We start from the raw sequence: 14,608 nt of genomic DNA on the forward strand, positions 1-14,608 counted from the left end.
CAGTGTGACGTGACAGTCGCTCAGTGTCGACGGTGCGTGCACACGTGTGACGTGTTGCCGCAGTACCGTCGCCGGTACCAGCAGCCGCGGCGAGCCCATCGCGCCATCACTGCGCCCCGCCATGTCCCCTCCCTCCACACGCGCCACGCCACACACACAGAGCCTCTCCCCAACGTCCCCCACATGCGAGGAACGACTGTGGGGCGACATAGTGACTGTGGCGCACAAGTCAATGACGCGGCGGACAATTGCACGCGGTTTATCCGGCGGCCTGTGGCGGCGCGAGAGAAATCTTCAGCGGTGCAGAGCTGGTGGCGGCGGCGGGCGTGGCGGTGAAGGTGTGAAGGGCGGAGGGGGGTCGCGATGGCGACGGGGTGGAGTGCGGTGGAGTGGGCGGTGAACATCCCGAGAGATGATGGGCGGCGGGGGCTTGCATCCCGACGAGGCGAGCGCCACGGTACGGTGTAAAGCCTCGTCTGGCGTTGGCCAGGTGGGCGGCGGGCGCCAGGTGCTGGCCTGGCCTGGCGTGGTCGTCTGCGCGAGTCGCGGCCCGCAGACGACTCTGCGCGGCCGTGGCGCCGACGCGCCGACATTTGCGACACCCGACGACACGAGCGGGGATGGGCACGGGCGTCCGCGAGCTGTGATGTCACGGCGGCAAGCTCTGGCCAAGACGCCGATCGTCGCTGCCGCGGCGTCGACCTGCTGTGCGTCGACGACGCACGGAGTTGGACTCCGGTACGCCGCCATGCGCTGCATACTGCATGCGCTACCAGCGCTGCTGCGCAGAGTCGTCGCGTGCCACGCACCACGCACCCGCACCCCCGCACCCACGGCCGTGTCGTCGGCGCACCCTACCTTCACGGCTACCACACGTGATGCCGTTGCACCGAACTTGCCGCCAACTGGCCGATCAAAGCCGCCATCGAATCAAAATTGATTCCGCTTGACTGTCGGGCCCTCCGCCTCCGCCGTTTTGCGTCAAGCGTCACCTGGCTGGCTGGCTGGCGGCTGGATGCTCCTTCCCCGCCTGGTGCACCACCCGCGGTATACTTAGCGAGGCAGACGCACTCACATCCTTCCACTCCCCCAACCCATCGGTCACTCTCGAAAGAGAATAGACTCGGCACTGATCACGACCGACTCCCCACTCACCCCTCACCCATCATGCTCCGCTCATTAAATCGCAACCTCCCCAGGGCGGCCCGCCTCGCCCAGGTCGCGCCCCGCCCAGCCATCAAGGCGCCGTCCCTCCTCGCCGCGCGCAAGTACGCCAACGTGGCCCCCAGCCCGTCCGACAGCTTTGCCAGCGGCGCCAACCAGTACTACATTGAGGAGTGAGTCGAGCTGAGGGAGGGGGAGAGGGGAGAGGGGAGGGGAGGGGCCTTTGGCCCGCCCGCCCCGCCCGCCTCGAAGCCCCGCGCAGCCGAAGCCAGCCACTAACCCCCCTCCTCAGGATGTACAAGAACTGGAAGAACGACCCCAAGTCGGTCCACTCGTCGTGGCAGGCCTACTTTGCCGGCCTCGACAAGGGCCTCCCCTCGGCCCAGGCGTTCCAGCCCCCGCCCGGCGTCGCCGCCTCGACCGTCCCCGAGCCCATTGGCGGCGCGCCCACCCTCGACGTCGGCTCGGGCGGCGAGCTCACCGACTACCTCAAGGTCCAGCTCCTCGTCCGTGCTTACCAGGTCCGCGGCCACCACATGGCCCACCTCGACCCCCTCGGCATCTCCAACGCCGACCTCGACTCGTCGACCGTCCCAGAACTCACCCTCGAGTACTACGGCTTCACCAAGGACGACCTGAACAAGGAGTTCAAGCTCGGCCCCGGCATCCTCCCCCGCTTCGTCGGCCACGTCAAGGACGACAAGCTTACGCTCGGCCAGCTCGTCGACGAGCTCAAGCGCATGTACTGTGAGTAGTAGCAGTGTGCACCGCGTGGTTGCAGAACTGACGGTCGCAGGCACCAACATTGGTATCCAGTACATTCACATCTCGGACCGTGGCCAGTGCGACTGGATCCGTGAGCGTGTCGAGGTTCCCGTTCAGTGGAACTACTCGGTCGAGGAGAAGCGCATGATCCTCGACCGCACCATCTGGTCGGAGCTCTTCGAGAAGTTTGTCGCCTCCAAGTACCCCAACGAGAAGCGTTTCGGTCTCGAGGGTTGCGAGTCGCTCATCCCCGGTATGAAGGGTCTCATTGACGCCTCGGTCGACGCCGGCGTCAAGTCGATTGTCATCGGCATGCCCCACCGTGGTCGTCTCAACGTCCTCGGCAACGTCATTCGCAAGCCCATCGAGGCCATCCTCAACGAGTTTGCCGGCAACATGGACGGCGCCGACAACGGTGGTGGTGACGTCAAGTACCACCTTGGCGCCAACTACATCCGCCCCACCCCCTCGGGCAAGAAGGTGGCTCTTTCGCTCGTTGCCAACCCCTCGCATCTCGAGGCCGAGGACCCCGTCGTGCTCGGCAAGACCCGTGCCATCCAGCACTTTGAGGGCGACGAGGGCACCTGCGACGCCGCTATGGGTGTCCTCCTCCACGGTGACGCTGCCTTTGCCGGCCAGGGTGTCGTCTACGAGACCATGGGCATGCACTCGCTCACCTCGTACGGCACTGGCGGTACCATCCACCTGATTGTCAACAACCAGATTGGTTTCACCACCGACCCCCGCTTCTCGCGTTCGACCCCCTACCCCTCGGACATTGCCAAGTCGATCGACGCCCCCATCTTCCACGTCAACGGTGACAACGTCGAGGCTGTCAACTTTGTCTGTATGCTCGCCGCCGAGTGGCGCGCCACCTTCAAGAAGGACGTTGTCATTGACATTGTCTGCTACCGTCGCCACGGACACAACGAGACCGACCAGCCCTCGTTCACCCAGCCCAAGATGTACGAGGCCATCAAGAAGCAGCCCACCGTCCTCTCCGTCTACTCGGACCGCCTCATCAAGGAGGGCACCTTCACCGCCAAGGAGATTGACGAGCACCGCCAATGGGTCTGGTCGACCCTCGAGAAGGCCGCCGACGACTCGAAGGAGTACAAGCCTTCGCAGCGCGAGTGGCTCTCGTCGTCGTGGGACGGCTTCCCGTCGCCCAAGGAGCTCGCCGAGAAGGTTCTCCCCCAGCACCCCACCGGTGTTACCGAGCCTACCCTCAAGCAGATTGGCGAGGTCATTTCTTCGTTCCCCGAGGGCTTCACCCCCCACAAGAACCTTGCCCGTATCATTGCTACCCGTGGCAAGACCATTGACGAGGGCAAGAACATTGACTGGTCCACCGCCGAGGCCCTCGCCTTTGGCTCGCTCTGCCTCGAGGGCACCCACGTCCGTATCTCGGGCCAGGATGTCGAGCGCGGTACCTTCTCGCAGCGCCACGCCGTTGTCCACGACCAGGTCAACGAGGGCACCTACATTGCCCTCAAGCACGTTGGCAAGGACCAGGGCTCGTTCACCGTCACCAACTCGCACCTTTCCGAGTACGGCACCCTCGGCTTCGAGCTCGGCTACTCGCTCGTCTCGCCCAACTCGCTGACCATGTGGGAGGCCCAGTTCGGTGACTTTGCCAACAACGCTCAGTGCATCATCGACCAGTTCATCGCCTCGGGCGAGAGGAAATGGCTCCAGCGCACTGGCTTGGTTCTCTCCCTCCCCCACGGTTACGACGGTCAGGGTCCCGAGCACTCGTCGGGCCGTCTCGAGCGTTTCCTCCAGCTCTGTGACGACGACCCGCGTTACTACCCCTCGGCTGAGAAGCTCGAGCGCCAGATCCAGGACTGCAACATGCAGGTTGTCTACCCCACCACCCCCGCCAACTACTTCCACGTCCTCCGTCGCCAGCAGCACCGCGACTTCCGCAAGCCGCTCATCGTCTTCTTCTCGAAGAACCTCCTCCGTCACCCCCTCGCCCGCTCCACCCTCGACGAGCTGAGCGGTGAGACCATCTTCCAGCGCTACATCCCCGAGGTCAAGCCCGAGGAGCTCGTTGAGCCCGAGAAGATCCGCAAGCACGTTCTCTGCTCTGGCCAGGTCTACTTCCAGCTCCTCCAGGAGCGTGAGAAGCGCGGCATCAAGGACATTGCCATCTCGCGTGTCGAGCAGATCAGCCCCTTCCCCTACGAGCTCATCACCCCCCACCTCGACCAGTACCCCAACGCCGAGATCACCTGGGCCCAGGAGGAGCCCTACAACAACGGTGCCTGGTCGTACGTTCAGCCCCGTCTCGAGCTCGCCATGCAGCAGACCGAGCACCACAAGGACAAGACTGTCGGCTACGCTGGCCGCAACCCCTCGTCGTCGGTTGCCACGGGCTCCAAGACTGCCCACAAGCGTGAGGTTGAGCTCATCAACGAGCAGGCCTTTGCTTGAGCGTGTGGTCGTTGGCGTGTAGGCTGAAGTCAGTAGTAACAAACCTGTACCATCATGGATGTGGAGACATCATGCAACGAATGATGAAGCGAGTGGCGAGGCCAGCGAGCGCAGCGAGCTGGGCTGGGAAGTAAACCAGGAAGGCGGAGCAGAGTTCAGGGCCCACCACGACCACGAGGCCGGCGACGCCTCCGGGAGGGCGCAGCTCACGCTGTCCCAGCTCCCGCCGTCTCTGTCGCTGGCGCGCTGGGGCTTATGGGGACTGATCTCACTGACAGTCGCAACTGCAGCAGCTAACCCATGGGCAGAGTGCGAGGGTGAACATCAGCAAGCTGCGCCATGCCCCAGCCAGGCAGCCAGGGACAAGTCCAAGCCGCTCCAATGACTCCGAGGCGAGCGGGACGCAGACCCTCGCTGCCGGGTTTGGCATTGGACAAGTGACCATAGAGGTCTGCCCCCCTGCGGAGGTAGCGCTTGTTCAGCATACAAGCGGCGAGCTGAAATGCACCGGTGCGTACCCGCTCCGCCCGGCCACACACGGCGGCCGCGTCCAACCCCACACGGCGGCCGCGTCCAACCCCACACGGCAGCCGCGTCCAACCCCACTCAGTTGGAATCCGGGGACGTGGGCGGGTTGCAGGTGGCTCTCCCCCATCAGCCGGCACAGCTCTGGGCGGCGGACCGGAGAGGTGGGTGAGTGCACGGCGAGTGCATGCGCTGCCGCGAGTCTGCCCTGCACACCACCCCTGGAGGGAGATGAGGGGGCCGTTGACGCCGGAGCCAGGAGACTTGCTGCTGTGGACACAGTGCCTCGGCGGTTGCCCTCCCGTGGCACAGTAGCCGAGACCATACACCTCGCCTCTCAGGCAACAGTGGGCCCCGCCGGTTGGTTCCGGGGCCAGCGGACGTGAGGTCGGTCGCCGCTCGCCCTCTTGTCCGCGTCTCGTTCAGCCCCTCTCACCACACCTCTTCTGCAAACACGGCATGCTCGAGCCTGGCCCGCGTGAGTATACTCGCCGCTTGACAATGGCCGAAGCCTACTAATGCTGACGCCCGAGTCGTCGCGAAAAACAAAATTAGTATTTCTCGCGGTGCAACTGCTCTGCTCGCTGACTGCTGCGCTGACTGCCACTGCCACACTCGGTCCAGGCCGGCCCAACGCAACTGCAACATGTCTCACATCGACCCTTTACTGACTCGCGGCGACGGCGACTCGAACCCGGGATGTCTCCATGCAACTGCAACTGCAACTGTTCAGGAAGCGACCCATGAAACTGCAACTGTGCAACGCTGGCGTTAGTAGTTAGTGACTGCTTGCGCTGCCGTCGCGTCATAATGCCGTCTACACCTGGTGCAGACACCGACCACTGCATGCGTGCGCTGCTTCTGCACCGATGCATGTTAGCTACAGGTTCATGCTCGGCCACCCAGCGGCGCATGGGGTTAGAGTCGCCAGGTCCACGCGCCGTCGTACCATCGCCGTCGACAATCAGCACCAGCACACTCGGCGACCACATAGACCGTCAACATTGCGGCCTTGTGTGCCTAGTCTTTTAGCTGACGGGGCAACCTACATCATCACTCATGTGGAGACATGGTCCAACGGATGATGAAGCGGAGGCCAGTGAGTGCACGGCGCCGCTGGCGTAGCCCCTGCTCCGACGGCGGCGGCGGTGGAGGAACCACTGGTCAGTCATGGAGGCCTACCGCAGCGGAGGCCTACCGCAGTGGGTACGGCGCCTCGACGGCGTCGTCTTGAACCGCAGCCAAGGCCATGCTCCGCGCCGGTCAGTAGACGACTTACCACGCTCGCTGGTGTTGGTATCGGGGGGACGTTGCGGTGTCGCGTTGTCCCCCTTGCGCAGTGTTGGCCTGTGCCTGTCAGTGGGGTGAGCACGGTTGTTGTACTGGTCAAGGCCGCGACCACCCGGCCACGCCTGCGTTTCATGACATGCTCGACCGCGCGCGCACGTTCTCCCCGAGAGAGAGGATCTCACTGGAAGTCGTGACAACAGTAGCTAACCGGATGGACAGAGCGGGCCGCCCAGGTCAGCCAGCTGCGCGGCTGCAGCTCGTTGTCGTCAGTACAAGTCCGAGCCTCTTGTCCATGGCGCCGAGTCGAGGGGAGTTGGCATCGGTCGCCACTGTGCTCGTCGCGGTGACCCACTGGTCCCGGGGGCATTGCCGTTGCTATGCCCGCGTTGCTGCTGCGCCCTTGGCTGCGCCAATCAGCATGGCAGGCACCTTCGCCAGATCAGACAGATTGTCAAGATTGCGGCCGGGCACGCGTAGTCTTTTGACTTGACGGGGGCGCGTGATGCCGCATGCCGGAGCATTCGTGCCACAAGCCACTCGGCGCATAGCGCGGCGTGCCTCTGGCGCACCTAGTCCCCGGTAGCGTGGATGAGACCTAGCGCCGTGACTGACCTCTTTCATCTCCACACACCACATGTGGCGTCCCTCCCGCCACGTGAGCGTGGCCTCGCTACGCGACTGTGGACCTGATGGCACGAAGCTCATCTGCTTGTTGTCTCGGAGCTCCTCCATGCCACCGATTCGTGATGTGAGTTGAGACACCGGCGTAGAAGCCGAGACGGCGCTCGCCGGAGCCGAGGCGCATGTGTGTTCTTGCCGCTGTGCATGCGAATCACGAGACGGCTCTCGCCCACCGGCGCCACTGAGGAGACATCCGTGCGACCGGCTCGCATCGCTCGGGTCTGTGTAACGCAGCGGCGCTGTGCGCTGCACGTGTTGGTGGCACAGCACACGGATGCCACTGTTCACGTTCATCACGCAGCCAGTCGCCAAGTCGCAGTGTGGACCGGACGGCTGAAGCCAGCGGCTGGAACAGGCAATGGCCGCCTCCCTGGTCGGCGGCGTCGCGGGACGCACTGGCGCGTGCAAGGGGTAGGTGGGCTGGCGGCGGGTCGCACGCGGATGCAATGCATCATGCGAGCTAGAGCTCGGAAGCGCTGGCCCCGTACTCTCTCTTGTGGCCAGGCAGCGCGAAGCGGGACACCACACCACACCACACGGCGAGTCTGCGCAGGCTGCACGTCGTCGATCGCTCACCCGGCCTCTGAGTACTGACGCTGACGTCCAGGTCTTACGTGGTTGGCGTAGCTGTCGCCAGGCGGATAGGGTGGGCTTCTCGGTCGCTCGGTCGCGAACTGCGGGGACTCGATGCTACTGCCTAGGCAACGGACAGAAGGGGGACAGAAGATTTCCTGTGCTGCGGACTGCGTCTCCTTTTAGCTCTCTGGAATTAGAACGCGGTGGGGTACCGACTTGAATGCTAGGAGGTTGCACGAGGTCGTCGCCAGGCGCGAGCCCGGCCACATTGCACACAAACGTGCTTTGTTTTGATGATGGTCACCCCACATTCCTCGCGTGCGTCCAGACCGGACAACGAGTGAGAATCCGCGCCAAGCCTCTCGTGAGCTATATTTGATGCTCGGCCCGGACAACGAGACGGTTCGGGGACTGAGGCCGCAGCAATTCTTGCACGAGAGCAGAGAGCATAGCCAGATGCCGATGCAGTTCTCGCCGACGCCTTGCCGTCAGCCGACTTTGCTGCGATTCTATCTATAACTCAAGTTGTCGGGGTCGGCCGTTGCAGGCACGATCCGACACCATTTCGCCGCGGCAGCCCAGGGATGACGAAACAATCAGTTAGTCGCACGTGTGTGGCACTTGGCGGCCCGCAAATGCGATAATCGCAAACATGCAACAGACTAGTCCAACCCGTCCACCCTGTGCACGTCCTCTGCCCCCACGCCCGTGCATGCAGTAACATGCCGCCGCCCCGTACCACCCCCTCATGGCTGCAGGCTGGCGGCTGTGCCCTGCACGCGCGTCCCTAACTGCCCGCGCGCGCGCGAGGCGACCACAGACGGCAAAACACGCCGCTTTCACACATCAGTGCGTGCACCGAAAACGAGCGAGCGTCCGCACGCTGCTCGCCCATGCGTGGTATATAGACTAGCAGCAGGCGCACCAAACGCCCCCACCCACCCCCTACACTCCCTCTAACATGTCCGACATTGACACCCCCGGCCTCGTCGAGAAGACGACGGCCCCCCACCCCTACGGGGGCGGCAACGCCGCGTCCAGCGCTGCCGAGCGCCGCAAGGCTGCCCTGGCTGAGATTGACGAGGCAAAGTTCTCCTGGTTCCACGCCAAGGCCTGTATTGTTGCCGGTAAGTCTTGGCGGTGGGCGCCATCCGCGGCTCTCCCAAGGTCGAGCATGCATGCAACCGAGGCGTGTGCTGGGTGTGCACACGATCAAGTCTTATCTCATTCATGCATGTCGGCAGGGCAGGCCGTGGCCAGTGCCTGCAGTGTGGCACTGTTGTCGTCACCCACCAACGTAGGCAATGCTGACCACCCTCCCCAGGCGTCGGCTTCTTCACCGATGCGTCAGTCACGCGACAACGCAGCCTCACACGACACTGCTAACCCCCCAACAGGTACGACATCTTCTCGATCGGTATCGCCGCCACCATGATCGGCTACGTCTACGGCCACGGCGGCAAGAACTCGTCCAACCAGGACCTCGGTATCAAGGTTGCCCACTCGGTCGGCACCTTCTGCGGCCAGCTTCTTTTCGGTTGGGTAAGTGGCGACGAGGCGTGGACTCGAGAAAGAGCCGTCCTGACCCTCTCTAGCTCGCCGACCATGTCGGCCGCAAGCGCATGTACGGCATCGAGCTCATGATCATCATCGTCGGTACTCTTGGCCAGGTTGTCTCGGGCCACGGCCCCGGCGTCAACATCTACGGTGTCATTATCATGTGGCGTTTCATCATGGGTCTCGGCATTGGTGGCGACTACCCCCTCTCTTCGGTCATCACCTCCGAGTTTGCCGCCCGCCGCATCCGTGGCCGCATGATGACTGCCGTCTTCTCCGCCCAGGGCTGGGGTAACTTTGCCTCGGGCATCGTTGCCATCATCACCATCTCGGCCTTCAAGAACCAGATCATCAGCGAGCCCCAGAACGACCTCGCCGCCATCGACAAGACGTGGCGCACCATTATCGGTATCGGCTGTGTCCCCGCGGCCGCTGCCCTCTACTTCCGCCTCACCATCCCCGAGACGCCCCGCTACACCATGGACATCGAGCGTAATATCAAGCAAGCGTCGCAGGACGTCGACACCTACCTCACCACCGGCACTTACGTTGTCGACCCGATCAGGAACAACGAGCGTGCCGAGCTCCCCAAGGCATCGTGGAAGGACTTCTGCAACCACTTTGGCCAGTGGAAGAACGGTAAGGTTCTCTTCGGCACTGCCTACACCTGGTTCGCCCTCGACATTGCCTTCTACGGTCTCGGTCTCAACTCGCCCATCGTCCTCGGCGCTATCGGCTTCGGTGGTGCCACCACCGGCACTGCCGGCTACAAGCAGTACAAGTCGCTGTACAACACTGCTGTTGGTAACCTTATCCTCGCCGTTGGTGGTCTCATCCCCGGTTACTACTTCACCTTTGCCTTCATCGACCACTGGGGACGCCGCCCTATCCAGATCATGGGCTTCGGTGTTCTCACTTGCATCTTCGTCTGCATGGGCTTCGCCTACAACAAGATGATGGAGTCGGACGCCGGCAAGAAGGCTCTTGTGTTCCTTTACTGCATGGGTGAGTACTCTGGGGTGGGGTAGGGTGGCGATGGAGGTGTGGTAGGGTGGCGGTGGCTGAGTGTGGCACTTTGAGTGTGGCACTTTTGACCCACCCCACCTTCCTCCCTCCTTCCTTCCAACCTCTCCCACCCCCGCTATCAATGTTTTTCGGTGCTGACGCCTGGAACGCTAACCTTTTTCAAAACTTCTTGGGTATCAAAACGTGTTTTTTGGTGCTAATCCGAGCAGGGACCGAACACTACGACCTTCGTTATCCCGGGCGAGACGTTCCCGACACGTTACCGCTCGACGGCCCACGGCATCTCGGCCGCGTCCGGCAAGCTTGGCGCTATTGTGGCCCAGGTTGGCTTTGCCAAGATGATCAACATTGGCGGCACCAACAAGTTCCTCCCCCACATTATGGAGATTTTCGCATTCTTCATGCTCACGGGCTTCATCGTGTCCGTTCTCTGGACTCCGGAGACCAAGGGCCTCACTCTCGAGGAGCTCTCCCAGGAGGACCAGACGCACTTTGTCAAGGACACCAACGCTGGCAACGACGGCGGCTTCAAGGGCTCGGACCACTAGGTCCAACCTTTTCACATTATTTAATAGACGGTCTTTTTATGCACTCTGTGCTGCGCGACGTCGGGGGGGATTACATTGCCTTGCTCTACAGTATTCATTTATGAATGAGAGATTAAATCTTGATGAGGCTAAGCTTCTGGCTTTGATGTCATCACAGCGAAGCCATTCTCGCGTCTCAGGTGGTCAAGACGCAAGTCCCTGTGGGCCAGGGAGTGAACGCAGCATAGCGCCTACCTGATTCCATTGTAGGCATGCATTGGGTCAATGCTACCATTGAATGTGAATTCCGGAGCACCACTGTAGAATCGACCGGGGTTGACAGCGGAGTGGGGGTTTCCTTGTTTTTCTTTTTCTCTTTTTTGAGGGCCCGTGACGCTGAGGGCGATAGCCTCCGGTCCGGCGAAACTCAAGCCAGGGGTTGCAGTTATGAGGGATCCTTGACTCGGGCAGCACCAGTCGATAGGAAGCTGCTACAAGTCGTCGCTGTCCGCTTCACGTACCCCAAACTCACTGTGGCGCCAGTCGGCACACCCAGCTCCTCAGTACTCTGTTGCTCCTCCGAAACGGAGCTGTAAAATGTACATCTCCACGTACTAACTCGGTGGGGAAGAACTGGGGAGGCCTTGTGGCACATCTTGGTGACGAGAACGTGGGTGAATAACTCTTCGGGTAGAACTCTCGTCCATCCCGGTCTCGGACACTGTCCAAAACTTTCCTACTGACAACCTTGGGGGTGGCGTGTCCGTCGGCGCGATGCCAGGCGCTGAGCTTGTTCTCCGATTCGTTGACGGTTCTGCGACGAATGTCCTCCCATTTCCCCTGAGACGAGGGGTCAGCTATGTTGCAGGACTCGATCTACTCGACGCTGGTGTCGCACAACGTCACCTGCCACATCATCTGCCACATGCCGCGGACGACCCGTTCTAGGTATCCAGTCCCCCTCCCCCCCTTCTACATGCGCTCCGTGTACATAGATTTACCCGGAATAGTTTGTCCTCTGTTGAATGAATCGTCTGGCTCTCGTCCGCCCTCCCCCTCCTCGCGCTCGTGATCGCTGCCGCGTCACCACACGGCATTAGGCAGGCCTCACAGGCGGGACAGAAACAGGTCGGCGACCGCCCGCCCAAGGAAAGCGGGAAAGCGCCGGCGGCGGAGAAGGTGCGAGTGCAGGTTAGATCGTATCGCAGAGGTATCTAAATTGAGAATGTACTGGGTAATGGCTTCATAGCAATTCCGACGACGACATACAACGACGACATACACATCTAGGCAATACATAACCAAACACCCTAAATGATTAATCAAAAACCAAGCAAGGATTGTCTATGCCTCGTATCAGCTGGCTCTGACCAACGAATGCTCCTGTGAATCCTCGACCACTCTAATTGTTAGGAGGGAGGTACTTCTAGATGTCAGCACGTAGCAGTTCCAACAACTGGCAATCGACGAGCTTACCGACGACTTTGATGCCTGCGAGGTGGGCCCTCGGGAAGCTCGTGTCCAGGCTGGTGAGGCCTGGAGAGGGTTAGCGTCGGGGAGAGCGATGTACTCACCGACAAGGGCCTGACGCATGGCCGACACAACCTCAAACCAGCCAAGCTGGCCTCCTGTGATGCATAAGATCGCACGCGTCGCCTCCCACACGGACAATTCGGTCTCCGAGCTCTTCACTTTGAACTTGCGGAGCGAGTCCCACTTGCCCAGGGCCAACGGATTGACCAAATTGCAAGGGGTGGTGGCCTTGTCGACGTCGAGGAGACTGTCGCGCTCAATGTCGACAAGGGTACCGCAAGCGCGCATTGCCCGGGCCTCGGCAATGAGGCCCATGCGCCGGTGGTGGACGATAACGTCCGGAGAGACGTTCTTGAGGTCAAAAACGTCCTCGTAAAGTGTCAAAAATGACACAAGATACTGGTCAGAATTGTCGATCCACGCCGAGTAGAAGACATTGCGGCCCCGTAGATGTTAGCCCCGATACGGCGTGTTGTACGTACCCTGGTGGGTACCGCTCCATCTCGTGCAAATGTGATGCCACTCGCGCCCTACCACCAGTGAGGTGGCCCTTGGTGCTTGTCGCCGATCCAACATAGATCAGCACGGGCAGCTCCTTGCGGAGCTCTGCTGTGCGAGGGATGCCGAGTTTCAGGTAAACGACGAAGAGAGGGGACTGAGCCGCGTCGGGCAGGTGCCTGACGAGCTCGTCGACCGAGGGGAAGGCGGGGTGCGGGTTCCCGGGCTCGTGCCGCGACGCGCGGTGGATAATGTGTTTGAAGAATGGAGCGAAGCGAGACGAGATGTTTTCGGCGGCGTCGCCGAACACGTCACCGTCCCGGAGTGGAGTCTTGAATGCAGAGCGCTATGGCAGCTCCTCCTCCAAGACACTCGGGATGCGGGACGTCTCGGCGCGGACAGTATCAACAAAAGTCGGACGCCTCTGGTTTTAGCCATGGTTCTGGAGAAGTCACTCACAAGATGAACGCGCCGGACCGCAGGTGATTTGTCGTCATCGTCGTCGTCCGAGTCCGCCTGACTCTGAAAGAACTTCGTGTCTTCCGAGTCGGAAGACTCGTTCGACTCGTCTTTCTGTTGCCCGAGTCAGCTTGTCTTCCTCGAACTGAAGCCTGCTTACCTTCGGCTTCTTGGCGACGACCTTCCTCGAGCAAGAGGAAGAGCGGCCTGCGGGCTTGCGAAGGGCCGCCTTGCCCTGGAGGAGCAGTGTCAGTGCACCTTCCCTCTATCTGGAGCGTGCTTACCTTGCCCTTGGCGGCACTCGAAGACGAGGTCGAGCCGCGGGGCTTGGGCTCGTCGTCGTCGTCCTTTGGCGGCAGTGTCAGTACCTCTTCTCGGAGCTGGAGCATGCTTACCGAGCCCGACGTATAGTCGTCATCCACGACGATTGTGCGCTTCGAGAGGGACGGACGCGCGAGCTTGCTCGGCGGTCCGTCATCCTTGAGCAATCAGCATACCTTGTTGGAGCAGATGTGAGGAGCACCCACCTCGTCGTCGGTGCCAACGATGAAGCCGCGCTGCACACTCACGCCGCTGCGACGGGGCAGGATCATCTGGAGCAGTTAGCACACCTTCTCGGAGGTGGGGTGAGCTTACCTTGTCGTCTGAGTCGAGCTCAATGGATGGCCTGTTATTTAAGGCTCCCCGCCGGCGATCTTGAGGAGCGCACGAGTGGCCTCCCAGATGCTGATCATCTCCTCTGAACCCTTCACCTGGAAGCGGCTGATGTCTTCCCACTTGCCCTGAGACAAGGGGTCCGCCAGGTTGCACGGGACAATGTTTTCGACGTTGGGCATGTAAGAGGCCATGACGCTCGCCGAGGAAGACATGAGTGCCGGCGCCGGTCATGCAGAGGGACTCCGCCATGAGCGTCATGCGCCGGCGGTGTTGGATCTCCTCGGGGGTCGAGCTCTCGATGTCGTCCTCGTCCTCGTACAACGTCAAGAAGGTGACGTCGTACGAGTCCGAGTGGTCGACCCAGTTGCCGAAGAAATGGTTGACACTACGTTAGGTCAGCGACGAGATGAGTTGCAGCGGCAACGTACCAGGCGGGTTCGCGTTCCATCTTGCGGATGTGGGTCGCAACGCGGTGCCGACCGCCAATGTTATTGCCGCGGGCTCCGGAGCGGAGCCGACGTAGGTAAGGATGGGGAGCTGCTGGCGCAGCTCCTCCGTCCGCGGGACACCGAGCTTAGCTTAAGGTAGACCAAGAAGTGGTCAGACTTGGAAGCGTCTGGGAGGACGCTGATAAGCTCTTGGATGGCGGGGAATGCGCGACTGGGCTCAAGAGGCTCGGCGCCTGCCGCGCGGTAGGACACGCGGTGCGATGTGATCGACGGCGAGGTCGAAATGGAGGGGTCCACCAAAGCCCGCCGGAAGGCCGAAGCACTGAAGTGAAAGGGATGAGAGATGAACAGAGATCATGGCAATGTGAACACCCATTTGTCGACAGGTTGGAGGTGTTGGAAAGGTGCTTTGATCTAGGGCGCTGGACGGCGCGGTGCCACACCGCTACTCGGCCAGCGAGT

The 14,608-nt window shown here is 61.7% G+C and overlaps 4 protein-coding genes across 4 annotated transcripts; 2 read left to right on the forward strand and 2 right to left on the reverse strand.

Moving 5' to 3' along the window:
* Nucleotides 1-1,167: 1,167 nt before the first annotated feature.
* KGD1 (2-oxoglutarate dehydrogenase E1 component) lies at nucleotides 1,168-4,368 on the forward strand (the record flags this gene model as incomplete). Its single annotated transcript, XM_069350844.1, has 3 exons — nucleotides 1,168-1,337; nucleotides 1,457-1,911; nucleotides 1,961-4,368. 3 exons carry the CDS (start codon nucleotides 1,168-1,170, stop codon nucleotides 4,366-4,368), a joined length of 3,033 nt encoding a protein of 1,010 aa, XP_069211230.1.
* Nucleotides 4,369-8,401: 4,033 nt separating this feature from the next.
* Nucleotides 8,402-10,571, forward strand: Q8F55_002238 (uncharacterized protein; the record flags this gene model as incomplete). The annotated part of the gene is made up of 4 exons (XM_069350845.1): nucleotides 8,402-8,580; nucleotides 8,838-8,982; nucleotides 9,036-10,016; nucleotides 10,233-10,571. The coding sequence occupies 4 exons, from the start codon at nucleotides 8,402-8,404 to the stop codon at nucleotides 10,569-10,571; spliced, it is 1,644 nt and encodes a 547-aa protein (XP_069211231.1).
* A 1,388-nt stretch (nucleotides 10,572-11,959) lies between these two features.
* On the reverse strand, nucleotides 11,960-13,633 carry Q8F55_002239 (uncharacterized protein; the record flags this gene model as incomplete). The annotated part of the gene is made up of 9 exons (XM_069350846.1): nucleotides 11,960-11,976; nucleotides 12,027-12,086; nucleotides 12,125-12,482; nucleotides 12,562-12,927; nucleotides 13,041-13,154; nucleotides 13,201-13,275; nucleotides 13,325-13,387; nucleotides 13,436-13,519; nucleotides 13,568-13,633. 9 exons carry the CDS (start codon nucleotides 13,631-13,633, stop codon nucleotides 11,960-11,962), a joined length of 1,203 nt encoding a protein of 400 aa, XP_069211232.1.
* An 81-nt stretch (nucleotides 13,634-13,714) lies between these two features.
* On the reverse strand, nucleotides 13,715-14,145 carry Q8F55_002240 (uncharacterized protein; the record flags this gene model as incomplete). Its single annotated transcript, XM_069350847.1, has 3 exons — nucleotides 13,715-13,892; nucleotides 13,939-14,082; nucleotides 14,126-14,145. The coding sequence occupies 3 exons, from the start codon at nucleotides 14,143-14,145 to the stop codon at nucleotides 13,715-13,717; spliced, it is 342 nt and encodes a 113-aa protein (XP_069211233.1).
* Between the last annotated feature and the right edge of the window lie 463 nt (nucleotides 14,146-14,608).

The sequence above is a fragment of the Vanrija albida genome (assembly GCF_041260175.1).
Source record: "Vanrija albida strain AlHP1 chromosome Unknown contig_2, whole genome shotgun sequence".
NCBI lineage: Eukaryota > Fungi > Basidiomycota > Tremellomycetes > Trichosporonales > Trichosporonaceae > Vanrija > Vanrija albida.